The sequence below is a fragment of the Rhopalosiphum maidis genome, chromosome 1, assembly GCF_003676215.2.
Source record: "Rhopalosiphum maidis isolate BTI-1 chromosome 1, ASM367621v3, whole genome shotgun sequence".
Lineage (NCBI taxonomy): Eukaryota > Metazoa > Arthropoda > Insecta > Hemiptera > Aphididae > Rhopalosiphum > Rhopalosiphum maidis.
The window spans coordinates 57,173,050-57,198,543 of NC_040877.1; the positions used below are offsets into that span (position 1 = coordinate 57,173,050).

Consider the following 25,494-nt stretch of genomic DNA (forward strand, 5'->3'; position numbering starts at 1 on the left):
ATAACTGCACGCCCCTTAAATCGTATTGTATCAAATAATAGTTTACAATAAATTACGAGTGCCATAACAAAGCAGGTGCATACATTTTGTTTGGACATCATATTAAAGGGATTAATATTATATTTTATTATCATCTCGTGAACATTTTATTGTGAAAATTGCACGTAATTAAAAGTTATTATTGTTATAATACGTTTAATACACCATAAAATATTACGATCATTATTAACACGGTACTATATAATATAATTAAACGTGGGATTTTAATTCGTTTATTAGTGCTGTAAAATTTATTTAGGCAAACGATTTTATAAATAATAATAATAAAAAAATATATTGTACCTAATAAAATACAAATAGTTTTGTTTAATTTTATCGAGTGATTGAATTAATCTGTTTTAGGCATATTAGTACGCGGTATAACCATAATTATAATAATACAAATATGATTGTCTCATACATTTTTATCTCTAAACGTTAACGTAATTTTTTTTTTTTTGTTGTAACAAATATAAAATATAAATATATTATGTAATAGCCGGACAACGCGCATTTTATCTAAAATACGCTAAAATATGCCACGCGAATAAAAAAAAATAAATATTCAAAGGGGAAACAACGTATTTACTAAATACAGATACAATGATATTATATTATTCTTATCATGCTTATTAGTATAATTATTTACGATTATTTTATAGTTTTTTTTTCAGTGACAGACCGTATATAATACGATGACCATTATCGTGCTAAATTATACATCTATAAAATCATCTACATTTTACGAATAATATAATCCATATAGGCATTTTAGACTTCTGGATATAGTAAAATAATAGTTATTTGGTGTACTAACTCGGTGTATTCAAATTGAGTCACCCCTCTCACCTCAAAAAAACCACAATTTTGAAATTGTTTGAGTTAAGTTCCTACTTTTATAATGATATATACCATATAGTACTAATTAGGTTAGTTAGGTCCCAGCTTATCAGACATATTTATCGCACAATCGTACGATATATAGAAGGTACATATTTTTATACATTAATTTCTATTGCTTTTAATACAAGTATACATTCAAACTAGACCTGTAGTTTATACTTTTTATTAAATTGAAGTAGAAGCATAAATGAGATGGAAAATGTTGTATTTATCGGAACAGTTATAACTAGTCAACTATATGGGAGTATCAATTATTGTATTCAGTTTTTTTTCGCGGAACTTAATTGTTATAGCCAGTTTGTTTTACAGGGATTCAATTTTATAGTTTTATTTTTTTTCACGGGACTCAATTAATATGTGTTTTTAGTTTAGGGACTCAATTCGGATGCAGTCGTATAACTATAATTTGTTATGGTTTTTTATCGAGCTTTCTTAACACGGGAAAAATACTTTGAAAGTATGTGGAAACTCTTCACACTAAAATCGCGGTACGTTTAAATGCGAGATAATGTTTGCAATAGTATACATCACTGATGACTGTTTGGAGTGTTATTTTTAAAGTTATATTTATGATTGCAGAGCGTACTGTGATTGATTGAGAGAGAAAGAGAAAGAATCAGGGAGAGATGGATAAACATTTTCTTGTTCGTCAGTCATATTATTATAATAATATTTATGTTATGTTAAACCTACATGTTTTATTACAAAAGACATTTAAATGATTATTTACATCTTCTAACATCCGAGTACCACTAGTGCATACTATAGAATGGTCCAAGATCATCAGCATAAAGTTATCACTGCATACATTTAAACGCGTTCAAATGTAAAACGTTAAACGACGAACAGATATTGTGCTCTCGAAGAGATGGCAATTTTTTGTATTTAAAATTTTCATATTAAACAGTTATGGTATCCCGTAAGTGTAATCCACTTATTGCTATAGCTAATAGCCTAATATTTCAATTGCAATATAAATATACTTATAGTACTAGTAACATAATATTTATTACATAAATAAATAAATAAATAAAAGCAATACAATTATATCGCAAAGGAACGTAATATATGACGTTCTTGAAAAAAATCGTAAACATCCCAATTTCGTTATCCGAATACGTGACGATAGACGAAAACCGTTCACTAATAAACACTTTTACGGGCTACGAGAATGTAAAATAAAATAGATTACTATTGCTGTCAAAAAATAATTTATACCTACAACTATTTCACTGTCAAGCCTCACGACTAGACGATATGAACTCTGATACACCTGGTACCATGCAATGGCCTTTATTTAGCTGACACGATTTTGTCATTGGCTCTTATTGGATTTGAGGTATATTTGGTTATTGATGTTAAGAATAATTTCGTTGGTATTCGTTGCCAAATGTAGATATAAAGTAAGCAATACATGTAACAAAAAAAAATATAATAATATAAATTAATTAATAACAAGGTAGGATTAAAAAAAAAATTGTAATTCCATTAGATGCCGACAGTAAGTAAACAAAGTAAACGATTTTTATCAAAAAGATACGACTACAATAACAGACTACTTAGGATTTTTTCTTAAAGGGTATGTATTTATCTAGGGATAACTGACTGAAGAAAGCTTGGGATATGTATTTATACAGAGCTCATTGACTCAAGGTAGTTTTTTCAGGTTTCCTGGAAATTGTGATACTTATAAATATATAATAAACACAAAACGCAAACACAATTTTTTTTTAATGTATTTCAATAAGACATTCCTAACTTATGATATCTATAAATTTCATAATTATAACAGTACAAGTCATCTGAAAAGTTAAATATTTTTGACAATATAAGGTATATTACAAATAAATGTGGCATTTAAACATTATTACCTTATTTTATTATTTTATACACATTCATTACTCATTACTCATTAACGTCTATAACACAAATTAAACTTTTTTCATACATTTTTATACTCAAATGATCAAGCAAATTCAATTTAGTTTATTCCTTACCCGTGCGTAATTTTTACGCTCATTAGATTATAGGTAGTACAATAATATTTTATTATCATTTCCTATCTGCTTATCTCTGATTGTATATTATAATATGTAGTTGGTATTTTGTGTATACATTTAGAATATCCCAACATTGAACATTTGACCATTAATTATTATTGTAATATGATTTTCGCTTATAAAATAGCGTCAACTCTATTACGGACTCATTTTTTTTTTTTTGAAAATTCCTATCCGTGCTCTATCTAATATTTTCTTGGGATGTAAAAACTCATATGAAAAAAATATCAAATAACCATCCTTCAAATTTATTTACATAAATATGCCACTACTACATATTACATATATGTCACTCATCAGTCAACATAAGGGTGATATGTTTTACCCGGGTTAGGACTTAGAGAACGTATGCGTTAACGTTATTTATACCCAAAAGTTAGGACAGATATCATCACTAGAAACGTTTCCGATACTTGTAATATTACCATAATCATATATTCATATCATATTTTCTGTGAAAATAAAATTATTTCGGATGTCAATATAATAAGTACCAAAAATTGATATTTTAAAAACAAGTAATAGTTAAATCATAATACGAGTTATCTATTATAATTAAAACGATAAAAAAAGTATAATCATATGATTTGGCGACCACATATACTCAATTTAATACATAAAAGCTGTTAATTTGATTCCGTTTCTCGCCCATTGATAACTGAAATATTATACTATAATATATCTTTATAAACTGTTTAACAAAATTCATTGTGTTTATATAAAAACACTATAGTAATCGAAAGTTCGCGTAATATATAGCCGTATATGTAAATTAAATATACATATTTTCTTCGGAGCTCCGAGTACGTTATTGATATCGTTGTGTTGTCGCGTGAACAAAACGACTCATACAAACACGAATTATGCTTGAACAGTGAAATAAAAAATTATCGACAGCAGCAATTATTATACGACATATAATATTGTTCTAGTCTCGATAATTAGTATCAATGCATTTAGTTTTCAAACTGTAACCGAGACCAGTTTAACCTCAGTACGCTAACAAATCGAACCTTTCGTAAACCTCATTCACAAGTCACAACGTATTATTAATTGTGTTATAATCATATTTAATATAGTATCGTGCGATACGAATATAATATGCACTTTGTTTAACATTTGATAAACTCATCGGTATTTTATCGTCTGTCAAACCCGTTTCAAGTAATAATTATGAGACGGGCTCGGAAATTAGTTCAATGTAAACGCACTCGAATGTACATGACTACATAATAAAATAATCGACATTGAAATAATTTTAGATTTAATGTTTGCCTGGAATGAATTTATTCTAGACAAATTTGAAAAATATAATATAAGATTGACCTACCCATATTACTCAATATGTTCATATTACAAGCGAAAAACATTATTGAATGTGCTCGATAAGCTTTCAATTATAATAAATTACTTAGATAGTTAGATATTACTTTGTGTATACCGCATATTTAATACCGTAATCGTGTCTCGCGTTTGCAGTGAACATGGGCGCGCTGGCTGCCGGTTGTGCACTCACGTGGTCTTCGCCAAGTCTGGTGAAGCTGGAAAACGGTGAAACCGGCATGAAGATCACAAGCGACGAATCCTCCTGGGTGGGCTCACTGGTGACACTGGGCGCGGCCATCGGACCGATACTCGCCGGAATCCTGCTGGACCGTTTGGGCCGTAAGCACACTATACTATTGAGCATGGTGCTGTCGGCAATCTCGTGGATCATCATCGGCGCGATCTCCAATCTCGTGGCGCTGTACTTTGCTCGGGTGTTGGCGGGTATCGCCGTTGGTGTCATTTTCACCGCCGTGCCAATGTACATCGCAGAAATAGCAGAGGTATATTATATTGTACACACACACACACACACACACACATAAACATGCTCGTTAACTACATAATATTATATGATAGCTATATATATATATATATATAAATATAGTTGTCGTCTTGATGAGAGCGCTGGCTGAATTTTAACTCGCTTCTGCGTTCGAGATGGACGAAACATTCTAAAATAGTCCATTTAGTGGATTTCATTCTTATTAACAATAACTATAGAACTTAATAATTTTCACATCAAAATTAAAAAAGTAATTCGAATAGTATGCATGATTTCCCGAATAAAGTTAACAAATTTATTCATCGAAACTCAAAATTAGTATTATGATGATTTATGGTAATTATTATGTACACTAATGAACCTAATTGGCGTACTATACAAGCTTGATACAATTATTAATTGTATTCGATAAAGTATCTATTAGGCACTATTAAAAATTGCCAGACGATTGCGGGAAAACCTCTAACAACTATGCGAATATATGATATAAAAAAAACTCTAGTGTGAAAGAGGAAGAGTTATCACATTTTTGTTCAAAATAAAGATATAATACGATTTTAAATGCATTATTTACGACTTATATACATGAGTCAAGAATATGATTAATTATTATAGGTAGGATGTGTTTATAGGAAGCCGATAAAATACCTTAAAATAATTGGTTAACATTTTTATTTTATTTGCAAGATCTTAAAAATAATTTTAAAATATACCATACCATTTACTGTACCATAACGTTTTGACTATCAATCGGACGATACGTCCGTATCTTACATTTATTTACAAATCTTGTGTGCCATGAATTATATTAATTAATTTTATTGATTTTCAATTATAAAATAATTACAATTTGTTATAGTAGTAGCCAGTCGATAATAAAATAATTATAAAAAATTAGAATTAACTCAATTTGTGTGAATTTCAAATCAATATTGTTTGTTTATATTTTTAGTTCAAATGACATAGAAATAATAAATATTAACAGTATATTTTGTGACTGTGGTATACATAAATAATAAATAATAATAATAATAATAATAATAAATTATATCATAACCACATCTATTCAATATTAGCCTCTGTTCATATGGTACATTTAATAGGTACTTTAAAACTGTTTAGAGTCGTTTATACTTAATAATAATGAACAAACCGTGATATTAATCTACTTTACCAGCACAATTATACGTAGACTTCGTCGAAGTAATTATTATTATATGGTTAAGGTAGTATTTACCTTAGACATATCGCGGTAGTTGACATTGTGAATCCCGTTCGGTTGCTGCATAATATTCATATAACACATAAATACATTACAATAATATATTACATGAAATTACGGTCGACCAGTGATCTATGAATGCCAATGTTATATGTTTGTTCATAATATCGTATTATTGTTTAGATGCGTCTGAGATCTTCGTTGGGTACACTGATGCAGTTCTTTTTGGTCGTCGGATTTTTGCTCGAATACATTGTCGGACCGTACACGTCCTACCTAACGTTGGTCATCGTGTCCCTGGCGACGCCCATCCTGTGTTTCGGCATGTTCGTGTGGATGCCGGACTCGCCACAGTCGCTGTTGATACGGCCTGGTGGAGAGCAGAAGGCCATGGAATCGTTACGGTGGTTGCGCGGTAACCCACAAGAGACGGCTCTGATCAAAGAGCTTGAAGATATCAAGGTACGAACCTATACGTATATTATGTTGTCACCAGCCACGCGATTCGACGAGTTTTAAGATAAGGGGCTCAATAGTAAAAGTCAGCTGCTTTGTAAAAAACTTGATCATTTTTTGTTTTTTTAATATTTTTAATTTGTGTTCAACATATTTTATTATTTATATTATTGATTTCATTATGTATTATTTTATGTATCATCAGCTCAGAACATCACAAGTTATATATATAATAATATGTAATAAATTGATACTGAAATATAAAAGCAGTCCAAATTTCCAATTACATACTTATAGCGTGTTATAATATTATCGATCACATGTGTTTATTTTCTAATAAAAAATTTAAAATACCCCCGTAGAAAAACACTAAAAAAGTTTTAAAATAATGAATTTTATTGTCTTGTTAATTATTGTTTACACTAAAAATATTATGGACTTAATTATAAATATCAGAAAAAATATAAACGATAATCATATTATAATTAAAAATATAGATACTAATCCGTCGTTCGCGTTACAGAAATCCGTCGACGAGGCGAAGAAACAAAAGTCTGGTTTCGGCGAACTATTCGCCAACAAGGGCAACATCAGGGCGGTGGTTATATCCTGTGCCATGGTTGCGTGGCAGCAGCTCAGCGGCATCAACGTGGTGCTGCTGTACAGTGAGACAATTTTCCGGAAGACCGGTGTCGATCTATCTGCTAGCGTGTCCACAATAATCGTCGGGACGGTAATGTTGGTCGCTGCTGGTGCGACACCGACCTTGGCTAAGATGACTACAATGAGAACGCTACTGTACATCTCGGCAGTCGGAATGGCAATTACCGACGTAAGTACGATATATTTAAATACTTTGGCAACGTCTCAATAACGGTAATATGTATAACATATTACATTATATACGTTCATTCTGATATATAATATTCATTTCAACGTGAGTCCAATAACTTATTCATATAACCTTTAATTATTATTACTTTGTGTGCACAGTTTTTGAAAAAGCTTATACCAATGCCAGGAACGTACGCATGATAAAGTTTTGGGGGTGTCGTACTTTTCAAGAATAGACGTTGATAATTATAATTACATACGTCTTTATAGAAAATACACTTTATTTTATTTAAATTCTTATTAAATTGTTTAACAAGTATTTTTACTAACGCCGGTGCTATATATATATATTTCTATACGATATTTACAATCTATTCTGTAGACAGCAATAATTTAATATAAAAAGGGTAATAATTATACAAAAAAAACTTTTAACAAAAAAAGTCAGACATTGGTGACGTTCAAGCCCGTAATACAGAAGGGAAGTGGTTGGAGATTATTCAAAGAATGATGTTCGTACACGGAGCAATTTATAGAGTGAATATATAGTGTGATAGAATTAATTTTGTTGGACTTTGAATTTACAATCGTTGTACCATTCTTATTCTTCATAAATATTAAACTTGACTACCTATAGTATTGTTAGTATTTATTATATTTATAAAAAAAACTCAAAATTTTCTGTGGGGCGGGGGGTGTTTGATGTTGACTGCAGACTTACGTAAAAAATAATCACTCAATTGTATATTATATATTTTCATATAAATGTCCATAGTAAAAATCGTTTTAACATATTTCTATTGTTGTGATATTATTACAGGGAGCGCTTGGCTTGTTTTTCTACTTACAAAATTCAGGAATGGATGTGAATTCTATTGGATGGTTACCGGTTACAAGTTTGGTGCTTTTCATCATTACTTATTGTCTTGGTATGTTATCTAAATTTGTTTTAAACTGTATAATGTTTAGTATGACATTTGGTCTAAAATTGATTAGTTTACTCATTACTCAGTCCCATGAGAATATTATTATTAATAACCTAGGTAATATAAACTAGGTATATTCAAAGTAATATATGCATTATAGTACTTAATATACCTACGTACTTGATGGACTTAATTAACAATATCGTGAATCAATTTTATTTTGAAACGATTTTCAGGTTTCGGTCCGCTGCCATGGGCTATTATGGGAGAGATATTTCCGACCAATCTAAAGTCTGTGGCATCGGCCTTAACAGCTAGTTTCTGCTGGATTTTAGGCTTTGTATTGACGAAGATGTTCAATATGGTGAGCGAAGCTATCGGCATACATTTCGTATTCTGGTTGTTTGCCGTGTGCTGTATACTAGCGCTGTTATTCACAGCGTTTTTGTTGCCTGAAACTGAAGGCAAGACACTTCAAGAAATCCAGGACATATTGCACGGCAGAAACAAATCCGGGAACCACAAAATGACCAGAGCATAATACATGATACAATTTTGTACAAAAGCGACTGATTATTTTTCATTTGATTAAAACTTCTCTAAATTGTCTTCATGATATTTATATATTAAATATAAATATACATGATAGACAACAGCCAATTTATTAATTATCGTTAGTCTTAAAATCCGATATTAGCCATTAGTTATATAAATTCATGCGATTCAATAATCAACACTGTAAATTTTGTACCCAATATTTTTATTTTTTATTTTATTTTATAAAATGAAGACTTTATTAATACATTATATTATTTGTTTATTATAATAATATTATTAATACTTTAAATAACCTTATCATACACAAGTAATTCCATCCGACACTATGCACTGTTGTGGTAGGTACATATTGATCAGTCTATAATTGTATGCGTGAAATATATATATATATATATATTGGCATACTATTATTGAATAACATTATAATATGTTAATTTATAATTTTTTTCATTTGTTAAAATCAAAGAGTAAAAATATTTTTGTAGCATTTGTTGAATATATAATTTTTTAAGTATTTATTGCATTTTAATGTTTTCAAAATGGACAAGTAGTTGTTAAATAATACATTTTTATAGGCCCAAAGAAATTTAATAAAAATAAAAATATGCACGTATTATTAATTAAGCATTAAAAGTAGACCATTGACATTGCAATTGTTAAATACAAAGTTAACCTCAGATAAGGGTTAAACTAATACCTACTTATCTGTTAAAAATTAAATTTATCTTAAGTTACTTTTATTTTAATACCTACAGCAATTTTACCATCGCAAAATAATAATAATTTTTATTTTACTTTAATGTATTGATATATTGGTAAACCTAACTAAAATACACAATAAATAACTATATTTTAAATATGTAGTTATAAGGACAGCTATATTTTAGATTCTTTTATTTATTTTTATTCACTATATAGTAGGGTTATGTATCAAATTAAATTGTTAAGTAAAATTAAACATATGTTAAGTATTTTCGGTTGAAATGTTATTATGTATTTTACAGCATAATTCATAATGATAAATAGGCAATCAATTATTTTTAATAATTAAAAAAATAATTATTCAAATTACAAATCTTCTATTGTAGATACTGGTGTCCAAAATGTAGGTTTACAGAAAAAGTATATACCTAAATACATAGTAAGTTATAAATAGGGTTAGGAACTTCATGCCCTAAAAAACCTTAAAATATACACGCATTTATGCCCAAAAGAACCATTAAATATGGATTAAAAAAATATGGTTTGTATGGGTTACGACTTTTGATCATAGTATAGAATAAAATCTATTTATTTTAATATCTAGATAATATTTGCAAAATTGCCAAAATTATAAATAGTTTATTATTATTTTTTTTTTCGATTTATTTTCTTGGAAACATGCTTCAGGTGTACCTATAAGTAACAATGCATAGATCAGCGAGAAAAACTCTAATTTAAAATATGTATTTTATATGTCAAATTGTCAGATACCTATGTACTTATAAATGAAAAATTGTCAAATTTGTAAAATATGCATCTATACATTTTAAACATACCTACACTTGAATTGCTATGAAACAAATTTATATTTTACTTAGCTATGTTATTAATAATTATTGAAAAACATGCAAACTCCTAGAAAATCCCTAGCCCCACACATAACATATAAGACATATACCAACAATCCTTATACTTTGCTGTATACGATGTTTCAACTATTTCTTGAAACATTATATATGTAAATACGTAATACGTATTTAGTATTTAAAGCGTATGTCGCGTATGTAGTCATGTATAACTTTATGTACCAACGAATCTTCTGTTAAGTATACATAAATATTAAATATTATATATTAATGATTTTATTAGTCATTATGTCGTTAACTAGGTAACATCATTTAAGTGTTATACCCTTCAACAAATAAAAAAAAACATGGCTTAGTGACTCACGCAGAAAAACACATTTTAAATTTATATTAAATTATAAAATATAGTTTATACGTATTAACGCGTCTGCATCCGGTGATCGCTGTTAGAGTCACGTGCCACCGAACTCTGAAACGTCGAATTTCCGCGGGGCACAGGTCTGGCGCCGCTGATACGAATTATGCATAAACTCAAATGTTGACTTTCCTAACTTGGTCAGTTTTTTTTATAGAAAAAACGTTTAAAAAAAAATATTGATATGTGAAAAAATAATATTTCCATTTATAAAATGTAAATTGTAGTGCACATGCGCACACCTGAAAAAGTGTAAAATATTTTAAAATCTAAATAAATGTGTATTTAAGTACCGCCTAAGCCCTTGACCCTCTAAAATAATCACTTTAATGCAAGGCCATCCAGATGAGATATTTAGTGGTACCACACTGTATAGCCCGAAATATAATAATAATATTGATAGGTAATAATAAGTCTACGGAGAATATCGTGACCGCAATGCGCGTTGCTGCTCGGTCCTCTGAATCTCTAATCTTTTTCACGGCTCGCCTCCGTTTGTCGCCGATTCCGCAGCATCAAATCTTCGTTCGCTCCGTCCATCGCGGTCTCCGCCGACCGTCGTCATCATCTGTGCCGTGAACGCGCGCACAGGTCGCTCCCGCCGCCCAAGAAGTCTGGCCTCGCCTGTAATCATGATAATATGATCGTCGCATCACTTGAACAAACACGCCCGCGTCTGCATGACCAGCTGCGATAACGTTGCAAAGGCGACCTGCGGTGGCTTACAGTGAGGCCGGTGAACCGTCTACTATAATATCATACTCGCTATCTTAAACCCACTTCGCCATATCGTATATCTTCCCTTCTCGTTGATTGTAATCTCCTATCCGATGTCCACTTTTTTAAATAGTTTTTTTTTATATTTTCGTATGTATTTTTCTTAATTGCATATTTTTTGTCATAGCCGCATTGAGCCACTCTCAATTGTTATATTTTTGTTTAAATATTCCTATAGTTATAAATGTCGTTATGCCACGTTTGGTTTTTAAAACTGACGCACCACATCTCCGCATTCTAAAAAAAATTGTTAACACCAAAAGATTCCATAAAATTAATAAAGATAACAATATATCGGCGTAAACCAGGTGAACTTAAACTATTATATCTGTAAAGTCATACCTAATCATTATTGTGCACCGGTTAATTTCCCACGTCTTTGTGATTCAACGATCGGCAGTGATCACTCATTAGTTGTTCAACTTTCAACATCTCTAAGGTCAGTTTAAGGTCACAAATCTATTTAATTTAGTTTTATTTATTTTAATTTACATTATAATTTTATTTTTTTAATTTTAATTTATAACCTATACATTTAATACCGATAACGACGTAGTTCATTGTACCTACTTATGTATTAATTATTATATTTATTATATAATTAGTTACCTGTCTAATATTATTTTTATTAACCTTAATAATATATTATATTGTATTTTGTATTAAAAGAATAAAAAAAAAATACTTTAAAAACAAAACCTCGTGTGCGAAGTTAAGGTGATATATTACAAAATAAATGTCTTAAAAAATCGTTAATATGTATAAGTATATTCATTATAGGAGACTTGTCGGTATAAACTATAGAGTAAGAAGCAATATTAATGACAAGCTGGCTGCGATAAATACTATACGTGGGCAATGAGCATTACGTTTACATGTTAAATTATTAATTATTATTTATTATCTATTTATTATCTATCTTGTATCAACTATCAAGAAATAGTAGTACAAGATAAAAAAGTAACGTACAATGTATGTAAAAATATAAGACCCAACATTTTTAAATAAAATATAACTTACACAAATAGAAAAAAAAATAATAAGGTTCTCTTACATAGAAATATATGATGTCAAAATATTCAGATAATTTTTTTTTTTTGTTACCCCTTAGGCCTTAATATACCTTAATATTATATTTTATACGGTAGGTATTTAAATAAGTCCTTATCATTTATCACTAATATAAACGATGATCGTTCCTATACTCTTTGGAACGGTTTTCGAAAACGTTATCTAAGGATAACACTATCATTCATGGATAGGCACAATAATATAAGCATAATATCAATATTATTATTTAATATTATGTATTTTTTACCAACTGTTGTTATTTATTACTGATTGCTTAATAGCCATGTAGGTATTTAAAATCAATTTAAATCATATTTCGTCCAGGTAACAACCGCAATAATTTCCATTTATATTTTTATAAAGGTGATAACATAGACAGCGACGGTTACAAAAAAATGTAACAACCATTTGTCTCTTTAACTTTTTCGGCGTAACAGAAAATTGTTACAAACATGAGTTCCGGATTTGTTTCGGAAACAGAGCTTGCCGAACGGCGCAGAATTCGTCAAGAAGAATGGGACAAAGTTAGAACAGCTGAACAGCCTTTGGGTAACATGATAGTTCAAGTTCATCTTAACCTGGTAATTTTAATAAAAATTGTATTTTATCTTATATAGTGGTACCCGAAGAACAGTATGATCACCGATCGTTGTTCGATAGACTTGAAGAACAACGCAGAAAAAAAGAATACGAATATGAAGAAACCCATAAACTCAGTAAATAGTTTGTGCAAAATTTGTTAAAACAACTCCTTAATACACATGAAGTAATTTTTTGGTAAATAAATTAATTGTTGTAATTGTTTAAAATAATTTAAGTCTAAACTTCAAAGTGTAATAGGGAGTGGTTTTTCAATTAGAAATTTCTTTCATACTAAATTTGTTTAGAAAACATGATTAGAGGACTGGATGATGATGAAGTAGGATTTCTTGAACTAGTTGATAAAACAAAGATGGATGAAGAAAGACGTCAATTAATTGAAGAGGCCAGACAGATTGAAGAATTTCGTTCAAAAGTATCAACTCTTCAGTGTGAAACTGTAGTTTCTCCATTAGTGGCCACTATTCCTAAACCACAGACTTTGAAAAATAGTGTGTAAGTAAAATTATGTTTGACTATTTATATTCGTAAACAAAGTATTGGTAAAATAAATATATATTTTGTATTTATTATGTTATTGGCAGAACAAGAAAAACCCAGAGTAAACTATTAGCTGGTGCAATCGTAAAAAAAAGAACATCCGAAGAACCTATTAATCCTTCAAAAAAACTTAAACCTACCACTGATGATTCTAAAATATTACCAGAGAAATCAATAGGTATGATAGTATATTGTATTGTCTATCTAATAAACACACATGTATTTAAAAAATAAATAATATTAATTAAAATATTTTCTTTATAGTTATAACTTATAATTAGTTTCAATTGTATTTATTATTTTCTATATTCATTTAAGATACCATAATGTGTATAATTATTAGAAAGAAAAGAAATTATTGAAGTAGACATAACAGTTTAATTCGATAAAAAATTTATTATGACAATTTTTTTTGTAAATTTTATCATTACATAGAATTAGATCAATATTTTAAAATAATTAACTATAGTTAAAAAAAATATGCAACACATAAAAATGCTTAAATGCTATAATATAATGTATATAAATATATAATAAAATAATTATAGACTACTATTTACTAGATGTAGAAAAATATCTACTGCAATATATAACTTGGTCAAATTTAAAGCTATGCAACAATATTTATTTTTATTCTTTATTTTTAGAGCTATTGTTCTTTTAGTATAAATAGTTATGTCATTCAACTAATTTAATTTTCTATTCTATTCAGTTGAAAGTATTTAACATGCTTGGTTTTGTTTTATTTATTGTTATTTTAATGTTAGTTTAACACTTTGACAACTTAAATTTGGGTAATTGATTAATTATTATATGTTGATAGGTAGACAACATACATATTAATAAAAAAAACAAACATAACTCTATAATATGTATGGATGTAAATAAATCAAATTATAACACTACAAAATTGTTTGCATTAGGTATTAAATTTTATTCTAATATTAATAATTTTAAATAGGTTTGTGTTAATATTTCCATTAAGTAAAATGTCAATCATTAATACTTAAAATAGTAAAATTTTGTATGTAAATTATATGTAATAAATATGTAATGTATGTATGTATTATTTTTTTCAGGTGAAACCAAATCTAATATTTTACCAGGTCTTGCATATTCAGACAGTTCTGATAGCGAAGATGACTAGTTCCTTGTATACACTTTAGAAATTAGGTGAAATTATTATTTTATTTTGGTATCATAATTTTATAAATAATATCAATTACTTATACTTTTGTTTCAGGAAAGTAAGAACTTTTCAGTTAAATAACAACTTAAATATTTAAGTGATTCATAAATTCAACTGTTATTTATATTTTGACTTAATATAATACGTATAAGTCTAACAGTATACATTTAAAGTTATATAACATAAATTGAATTGCCTAATTGTATTTCGTTTTATATTTTTATGATAAAAGTTGTAAAATATAATGTCATAAAATATATTCTCATTATTTTGTTATGATATTTACTATTCCATTAAATTTTTATTCATAATAATCATTATTTTAATTTAATAAAACAGTAGAAAAACTTAATTAAAAATATTAGAATATAGGTATAATAATAAAATACAAGTATTTTATTCAATTATTTCACATTCAAAAAACATAACTATGGAACAGAGGAAGAAATCTTATGGTAAATTAATTAAATTTAATCTATAAAATTATAATAAGAGAAATTATAAAAGTGTTTTTTAATGTATCTGAACAGTGCTAAAAAAAGTAGAACAATAAAAAAAAATTTAGTTATCCTATACTTTAATATGTTTAATCAAATTTTGTTTTATTGGTTCAATTTTAATATTTTATTATTATGTTAATTTATAACAATATTTTTTAATCTACTTTGCCCATTATATACAATTCCCAAATCATTAAGACTTTTTCTTAGTTTGATCGCTAATGTTAGTCATTGTATATACTGCTGGACATATTATTTAGGTAGATAAATGTATGCCTTGTACAGTTGTACATAAATAGATACATTATTGCATTGGTAACTCTTATCTACAACAAAAAATGTATGATTCAGTTATTATTTATAAATATTAAAAATTTTCTTAGGTACTTATTATTTGTTTTTGTTATTTTCTTTATCACAAAAATTACTGAGTAATTTGAAAAGTAACATCGATAATAAAGTAAATCTATTAATAATTTTTTTGTAGTCAACAAGGGTTTTCTCATTCTGAGATGCCTTTTATAGCTTATTATTGGAAATTGTCATCTATGATGATATGACCTATTTTACATTGGGATCATGCCATACAATCTTTTTCTTTTGGTTATGTCATATCAAATTGAATTGGTGCTGATATTCGAATAATTATCTAGACAATATTTTGCCCAACTCTGGGTACTGCCAACAAATAATTAAATTATACATTTTTGTAAATGGATTACTGAAGGGTTCAACAATTAAGACAACAGTTTTACATTGTAATATTATATGAATATCTACAAAAATGTAGGAAGTACAAATAGTTTCAACTAATTGAAGACTAGATCTTTTTGTTTTGAAAATAACTTCTGGGTACAAATTAAAAAGAAGTTAATTATGTATAAATTAAATTTGTATTTATTTATACAACAATATAGGTTTTTTTGTATTAATGCAATATATATTATTTCCTATATGTAGTAATTAAACTTTATTCATTTAAATGAAATAAAATACAATGTATTAGGTGTAACAAACACATTAAATGACGATTACAATTTTGTTATCTTAATACCATGTATAATAAATCATAGTATAATGTAGGTACCTATTTTTCATTTGATTTTGCTTTTACTTTCTTTAGTTAAATATGCACGTTGTGTTTTGATGACCATCGTATACTTCCTGAATTTTAAATGTGGTCCTAATATACAATTAATTGTTAACCCTTGTCTAAATCATCTAATAAAGTAATACCTAACAATGTAATATTCATAGTATTGTCTTCCCAGAACAGTTAAACGTTACCAAAATCATTTTATTACACCTACTTTAAAACACAGCATTATGGATAGGCATCTAAAACAGATCAACTACAATACTTTATCAGGATTCGCTTATCTAATTTATTATTCTCGTTAGAATATATTATTACTAAATTTATATTCAGCAAAATAATGATTAAAAATATGTTATTTCCTGTATTATATGTTATTAATACGTTTAAATAGAAAAACGATATTCTACAGCTGGCTATAGGTATAACTATATAGGATTATAAAGGTCGACATTTTATTATTCACATAATGTTATACCTACTATATAATATATTACCATTAACCATACAATATCAGTGTTTGGTTTGCACCATAAAAGAGAAACCCTTCATAGTGACAAGAACTTGAAAAGGGTCATTTGCAGGCAGATGGACATTTGCATAAAAGCATTTTCTTGAATGGAATTCAGTTATAGGTAGGTATATAATATTAATTATATTATTGGTGTTGCTGTATATGTGTATTGCGTATTTGCGTATAAGTGCTCATTTGGTTTTATTATTATTAAAAAAAAAAAAAAAACTATATATTTTATTAAAACTTCAAAGTTTGCCCAAAGCAAAAAAAAAACCATTATTATTTATTATTATTGCATCATTAAATTCCATGCATTTTATTTTGTAGCTTTGTAACTTTGTAAGTCCTTAATTCAATTAAATCAACATTATTTCAATTTTTTTTTTCAAGAAATAACTGAGCCCCATTAAGCATTAAATATGATCATGTTCAAATAGGCCTAAACATATTATTTGGTACTTAGTTACTCGATTTTTTAAAAAAAGCCTTCTATCCCAAAATGAGTAAATTTTTATACGTATAGGACATAGGTATATATATAATGTATTGAATGAGAATTTCTTAATTCTAATTGAAAATTTGCAATACTATAGATAACTAAATAATCGGAGTTTAGAGATATTCATTTTTACATATTTTCACACACTCGAAGTAAATTTATATTAATATTTTTCTTATATTCGTATATACCTATACATATACTACATATAGTTTTTATATTTATATATTTCCAGATATATTGACAATAATATTATTATCTATAGAAAAAGGTTTTTGACATCGTCTTATCGGTTATACAGCTTAGTAGCTTAGTGATTCAGTTATTTATGTTCATGCTTTTATTAAGAATTTTACATTTTTTTATAGTCATTATTTAAAAATGTTGGTATGTTAAATATTTCACATTTTTTAACATAATATATTCTGGCCAAAATAACGGCATTATAATCATTATAATTTAAATATTTTGACTTTTTTATTACATAAAAATCCGTGCTCTAGTATTCTACTAATAAACAATAAATAATAATGTTAATATACTATACCCATATAAAATTATATTCTTTTAAATTCTAGCGGAGAGATGAATGTATTTATTGATATTTGATTTTACAATGATGTATTTTTTTTGTCTCATCGCCATCGCCGTCTGGGGTATTAAAAATGCTTCAATTCTCAACTTTGGGGTGGTTTTTGATAGTTATTCAATAAATCTAACAGTTGGTAATTTGATTTCTCTTTGGAAAAATTTCTCAGTGTTTTTTTTTAATTGAAAAAAAAAGTAAGGATAAAACGAGAATTTTTACGCTAAACCAGTTTTAATAATATTGATTCCTTCAGAAATTCAAAAATTTCATTTAGTATTTATATAATCATTGTATATATGCATTACATTTTTAAAATATTTTGACACTGAATTAATTATAGACAGTCGAAATTTTGGATTTTTTTTTAAATTGGCGAATGGGTGAAAATGCTTGAAAATTTAATGTAAAGTTCCTTATAAAAGATTCTTTAACCAATTAAAAATATCAAAGATTTATAATCATATTATTTTTTTATTATCATATTAAGTTAAAACTTTCACTAAATTCGTCAAAATCTCGAAAATTACAAATTATTTTGTGGTTAGAATTGCAAAAAATTATTTCTGTTTGTACCTTTAATTTAAAAATATACTAGGTAAAAGATTATTTATACATTATGCAACTTAATTTAAAAAAAATTTCATCGTAACGTCAAATTAATTTTTATAACTGTTTGAAGTTCAAATTTCGACGTCATTGGATATCTACCTACACGATAACTATTTATTCTCAAACGATTTTTATTTTTTGGTGGTAATTCAAAAATAAATAATCACATAGATATTTGAAATTTCCACCAACTGTTTATACTTTTTATACATGGTATAATTTTCAAAATATTTTGAATTTTTGACACTCTTTGAGTTATTTATAATTTTATAAGTACGAAAAATTTTCATTTCTATAAATGTTGATTAAAAATAAATTATTCATTAAATACAAGTATTTTGTAATACAAAATTTATAAAATCTTTAATTTTTTTTGCTATTAAGTTTAAAAATGTAATATAATATTCTTCAAAAATATTTCATATTGGAACTAAAACAACCAAAGAACATACCTATAAACACTGTTACGAGATTACGTATTTTAATGATATTAATTATTTTGTTATAAATCAAAAACATTAGTCATCGGCGTTTAAATCTACGTATATTATGTTATTATGAATTTTACTATAAGCACAATGACATTTTTGATTTATTTTAAGAGATTAATATTATTTATATTATTATTATTATTTTTTGTTTGTAATATTATCTATCTATTGTATTTTAAATTTTTACTATTTCACGGTATTTACAGAAAAATAATATCACATATACTTACCGTACAACTAAAAGTATAATATATTATTCAATATCTATTAAAAGAAAACCTATCATGAAATAAACTTAGTGATCTAAACTGAAAGACCATCTAGACGCGTCTCCGCTTAGAATTGTTTTGTTGTAATCGATAATATATCATTGAATTCATATTACTCTCATAACAGTTCTGGACCAGTGATTCATTGGGCATAAAGTGTAAAGCAGAGCGATACACACTTTATACCTATCTTTTTTGTATATTTTTTATTTATTTTGATAAATTTATTTATTATTGTTCTTAAGAATCCTGTTTTCAATATGATATAGACAATCGAAACTGATGAGCATCTTTCTCTAACAATAGTATACAATATTAATTGACAGCAAACCCCATACATTCACTCTATTGTCTGAAGTGAATGAAGACTGTTACAATAAGGAAAGTTTCTAGTAAATAAATTGCTTTGGAGCGGTTATTTGAGTCTTATGAGTCGTGAATCACTACTATGGCTGAAAACCGATAGGTATTGAAAATATTATGAATTATGATGTCATGACATTGTTGAATATCGAACATATTGTCTTATGTGTTAGGCGTGAACTTAACTTTTGATAATCAAAAAAGGAACTAGTTCTGCTATTTAATAGATTTAGAATTTACCTTGTCATTGAGTAGGTCTATTATTTCAGTTATTACTGACTATTGTAATGGTTGTATTAAATTTGAATTCAATGAATCTAAAAATGATTTTGTTAGAATAAATTATTCGATATTATTATTTGTAGGTAGGTAGTTAATTTTTTTATTATGTGGGTAGCGGGTACGGTATACCGTACTTATAAGTACAACTAATTACTAAAACCAAGTAGCAATAATATAGCATATATTAATTACTATGATATCATATCATGCAACATTTCTAGCTCGTATTTACTTAAAAGTTGTAGAAATGAATTGAAATTAATCTAAATATTTTTTAAATTGTATTGTACCTTAAAAGCATTGTTACATTATAATATATACATGTATTAGATTTGCAAGAAGGGTGCTAGAAAAACGTTCAATTTTATCCAAGTAAAAATTAACATTTTTAAAATTGTTTTGTGAATATTCAGCACGCTATTCATAAGAATGACTTTCGTATGAAATGCTAATAATGGTGATTTTAAAATATTAAGACATTTTTTACGTTACACCGCTGATCGTGATTCGCTAGGTATTTAATTACAGGGAATTTTATGTATTAAATAATATTAGTTGTACTAAGTATTGTTTCTTAATTAGAAATTCAGTAAAGTTTCTAAAGTTTTTTTCTTATTTTTAATTTATTTTTTTGAAAAATAGCACATTCAAAATTAAAATTTTAACTTTTATTATTTTTATTTTTTTTCCGAGTAGGTATATTAAAATAAGAAAAAATAAATATTCGTTGTCATATAAAAACCAAAAGTTAATATGCTTTACACCTAAAATAAGAGAGGAATTTTAAAAAATAATCTCAAATATGATGGGGTGTTGGGTCCTTATTAATTAAGAATTCAAAAATGTTCAATAGGAAGGAACGAGGAAGGTAATATTATATACTATCGTTTTTTAAGTTTTTAACACCGTGTACATAATATTATGTCTTATTTATAGCATTTACTCTGGTAACGAACGATGATTGATAAGATCGACTAAAAAAAAGTTGTAATGAAATTAATCGTAATACTATTTTTATTGTTGTAGGTAATATCATAAATTAAGAGTAATATTTTATCGAAAAATTTAGCTAAAAAAATTATAAAAACAAATAATACATAAAATATTAAAATTGAAACATATTAATCTAATTATCTTTTTTTTACTCATAAATAGGTACATTTATCTCAGAACAATGAACATCCAAATTAGTTCACGTGACGCGTAATATAATTAACCTATTTTTGAAGTGTTACATTTTCCTACGTTTTTTTCACTAACAGTGAGTCGCAACTTATAGCGGTTAACCACGAACCGTCATATCTATAATATACTGGGGTATAGATACATTTTCACACTTTTGTTTTACATCTATTAAATAAATAATGTATGATATTTTATGATTATTTATTACCACTTATTTATAATATCCAATTTTGAATTGAATCTTGTGAAACTTCAAAACATTTTATTTGTATAAAAACTATTTAAAACATTTTAAAAACAATTACACAACGATGACCAACATTTTCTATTATGTTTCCATAATTTATTGAATTACATTCATTTGAAAAATTCTGAACAAATTCGTGTGGCATTCTTTGTATACATTTTTAAAACAGATTTATTTACTGTGTGAAAGTATAAATAATATATATAATCATATAGATGTATATATTGATTTTATCGGCTTACGGCAATTATTAACTCAACTCTTTACGATTCTTGTCTCACCTGTGTATACAATTGTAGTTAATTAATATACATTTTGATCGTACATATTCACTAATATTGAAAAAATATCACATCACAATCAAACAAAATATATATATTTTTTTGAATTTAAAATCACGAATCAAAATTACGTATGCAATACGTTTTTATCGATCATTAATAATAATATTTTTATAATTGTAATTCTTACAAACAATGAAGTATATCTATCAAACACTTATATTTTTAAATGTAAATATTTAAATTATTTACAAATTTGTATCACCACATAAATTAAAACAACTTCAATTATTTATAATGCATTGTTAAAATATTGTTCGTTTGAACAAAATGTAAACGCATGTTAGAATTAGTTAAATTTATAATAATATTCGTTAAAAAAAAAAAAAAATACACAGAAACAACAAGCCAATTTTATGTACGATATATGGTCTTATACATTAGATACAATATGTGTACTCATAACAGTCATAACACAGTAATTTAATTAATTAATAGGAGATCGTAATTGGCATTTATGACATTTATTTATACAAATAGACTTTTTTTATTTGAGAATTTGTCGCCAAAATCAGACAACAATATGGGGCCGTAAACAAGTAACAGCATAATAATATTTTATAATTTTATTTTCAACATCCATAATAGTAACGCAATAATGTTATTTATAATGTAACGATATTATGTATACGTTAAAATATAAAATGATACTTAACAAAATGTATTTTAAATTTATGTTATTTGTTACACGGTGATCGGTAAAAATCATGTGATTAACCGATGTTCTACGTCTATAAGGATTATTTTATACATAATTTAAAATTCATAAATTTCAATAAAATAAAATATTTTTAGATTTGCCAATATTTATATATATTTAATTATAATATAACCATTAAATATGGGCCAATAAAATGTAAAACGATTAACGGTGATTTAAAATATTGTGACTAATAAAAATAAATCTTAATAAAATTGACTATTAACAATGATAAATTACACTAATAAGTAATAATTATACATAAATAGTAGCGGACTGAGAGAAAATACAGCCCGGGAAAATCATAATTTTTGCGGCCCTAAGTACACTAACGGTCCTTTATATATATATATATAATTATTATATACTTTTGTAAATACAATTTAGCTTTTACATTTTTAAATATTTTAATTAATTGATATAAAAAAAAAAAATAAATAATAATAATAACTATTTGAGATTCCATTGTTAAACTTGTTACAATAAATTGTCAACAAGCACAGTCCAGCCGAACACAAGCCGGTCCCGCAATTTAAAATAATCAGAAATCAGGGTTTTTCTGTTTAATAATATTACATACTTATTACTTATTACTTATTAGGTAATATTTTAGTTTATAATTTCAGAATAATAATATTAATAAATATATATTTTATATGAGAGCGGCCCAACGGGAAATTTCCCAGTATCCTGGTCGTCCAGTCCACGAGTCCGCCACTGTACACATTATACTAAGTACTAAATAATTTTTTATAGTAAAATTGTATTTTTATTAAAAATGTAATTAATGTTTTGTTGAAATTTATCAATTTTCAATTATGTATGACGCAATCTTTATAAATTTCATCACTGGTTCAATTGACGATAGTTTTTCTCTCCCAAACGCTGAGTAACGGTAACCTGTAGTCATACCTATATATGTACTAATCTGTAGATCGTGATCTGTCTCGCTCGATTGTATGTACTTAAATTAAGTATTATATTATTACGAATTACGATTCACAATATTATTTGAAAATAATAAGTTTATCCAGAGCAATATTTGTTATGCTTAATTTAGTGACTAGATAATTGTATTTATTAATTTAAAACCTCGACCATATTGTGTCATTGTGATTGCTCACAGGTCAGCTAAAAGAATTCACTCTTCGTGAACTCATTACAGTCAAAACTAGTCGCATAAAACACATATTTTAGACTTTAAATACGTTTCGATGGGACATTAAAGTAAAATTATTAGTTTAAATTTGTTTTTATCTATATATTTTTACGTTGATTTAGTTATTAACATTGTTATTTGTATTATATATTATAGTGTAGAAGTAGTTAAATGCCTTTTAAAATTACGATTTTTATTCTTTTTTTGAATATTACAATAAAAATCCAGTAAGGAGGAGGATCAGTATTATAGTTCATTTTAGTAAATTTTTATCATTTTGGTGATATTTTGTCATTTATTTAATTAAAGAAAAAAAAGAAATAGTAGTCAAATAAGAAAACTAATTAGATTTCTGCTGTGATGTTGTCGAAAATAAGTTATTAATAAAATTATATTTCTGCCGGTTAACACTTTTGAAGTGTTTTAATTTTTAATTTTTATTAATTGGGAATTGATGAATTTTCAAACAATTATTGTTATTATATTATTTGAAAATTTGTGATACGTGTGATTGCAGGCATATTATAAACGTACATAATTTGTTTTATGCATTACTAACTTTTTAAACGTATTAAAAAAAAATACTGACAAACAAGCAATTTAACGCTTAAAACGTACAATTATTTCATAAATTTTAAAAATATAGTTAAATTGATATTACCTAAAGGCCAAAATACTTTCGCATTATTACCAGCACATACCTGTAATAAAAGATTTAAATTAATGCAAAATAAAATTCCTTTTTGCACAATGATTTTACTATTTGAGTATGGTGACTTGTAAGTCGAATTTGTATTTAAAATACGATGTTAAAATATCTTCTAACGTGTATAATACATTTGATACCATTTTCAACACGTTATTTATTTATTTTTTATTCAGATGATACTTTGTGATCACAAAATTACATTAACATTTAAACTAACCATTTTTTTTTTTTTTTTTATTTCAATTCATTTTACGTTTTATTAAGTAACTACTTTATGTCATTTCATTGTAGTGAATATTTATATCTACATTTTATCGTCCGTATAACATAAACAAGCCAACAAATATTTTAATGTATAACGAATTCAATCAAATTATTTCTGTGTAAACGTGTCAAATCTAAAATTGGTAAATGTAAATATTGTATTAAATGTAATAATTTATTTATGTCCAATGAGTATTTTTCTCTTTTACTTGACATACAATATGTATGCGGGTAATTAATTTCAAACCTTCTCGTATTATTATTGTGCGCGCTTATATACCTACATAAACGTCTTCGAGTGAGTTTTTAACATTTACATTTTTATAACCATTTATATAATAATATATAAGCACGCCTATTGTCCGCTAAAAGTATTCAGTTAGCATAATATAAGATGGATAAACGAATAAATGTGCAAAGTGCGAATAAATGTGTCTGAAAGAGAATTTCATTTTATACTTTTTATCGAAATATGTATATATTATATAATGAAATAAAATACCTAATAATAATATAAGCAAGTTGTATTGATTCTTGCAAAGTCGTATAGTTAAGTGTTTATTGTGACTTGTGAGTTAATGTCTGAATGTTTGAATTCATATTTATTATTCATTGCTAATATAATCAATTCTATTTGTTTTATTTTGAACGATTGTTATATTTACACGCAATTGTTTATGAGACG

The 25,494-nt window shown here is 26.6% G+C and overlaps 2 protein-coding genes across 7 annotated transcripts in view; both read left to right on the forward strand.

The window, feature by feature from the left end:
• The window catches only part of LOC113550554 (facilitated trehalose transporter Tret1-like), a 41,177-nt gene extending 32,080 nt beyond the window's left edge, over window positions 1-9,097 (forward strand). For 4 of the 5 annotated variants that reach the window (XM_026952473.1, XM_026952475.1, XM_026952474.1 and 1 more), the window contains exons 3-7: window positions 4,482-4,831; window positions 6,239-6,517; window positions 7,035-7,343; window positions 8,166-8,274; window positions 8,508-8,812. In XM_026952473.1, the coding sequence (XP_026808274.1) occupies window positions 4,482-4,831; window positions 6,239-6,517; window positions 7,035-7,343; window positions 8,166-8,274; window positions 8,508-8,812 (1,352 nt within the window). Of the gene's footprint in view, window positions 1-4,481; window positions 4,832-6,238; window positions 6,518-7,034; window positions 7,344-8,165; window positions 8,275-8,507 lie in introns of all 5 variants that reach the window. The other variant, XM_026952472.1, reaches the window with a different exon arrangement.
• A 3,775-nt stretch (window positions 9,098-12,872) lies between these two features.
• LOC113548924 (PSME3-interacting protein) lies at window positions 12,873-15,187 on the forward strand. Of its 2 annotated transcripts, XM_026950027.1 has the most exons (7): window positions 12,873-12,945; window positions 13,024-13,209; window positions 13,278-13,376; window positions 13,548-13,755; window positions 13,845-13,978; window positions 14,880-14,973; window positions 15,044-15,187. In XM_026950027.1, exons 2-6 carry the CDS (start codon window positions 13,113-13,115, stop codon window positions 14,945-14,947), a joined length of 606 nt encoding a protein of 201 aa, XP_026805828.1. In that variant the 5' UTR covers window positions 12,873-12,945; window positions 13,024-13,112; the 3' UTR covers window positions 14,948-14,973; window positions 15,044-15,187. The 2 variants fall into 2 exon arrangements, with proteins under 2 accessions (XP_026805828.1, XP_026805829.1); XM_026950028.1 differs by lacking the exon at window positions 12,873-12,945 and having other exon boundaries at window positions 12,959-13,209.
• The last annotated feature ends 10,307 nt before the right edge of the window (window positions 15,188-25,494 follow it).

Bases quoted from the DNA above. Each gene is read 5' to 3' on its own strand.
- LOC113548924 (XM_026950027.1), top strand. From the start codon at position 13,113: ATGAGTTCCGGATTTGTTTCGGAAACAGAGCTTGCCGAACGGCGCAGA. The intron at 13,210-13,277 runs GTAACATGATAG...TATCTTATATAG, and splicing joins AACAGCTGAACAGCCTTTGG to TGGTACCCGAAGAACAGTAT. The intron at 13,377-13,547 runs GTAAATAGTTTG...AAATTTGTTTAG, and splicing joins TGAAGAAACCCATAAACTCA to AAAACATGATTAGAGGACTG.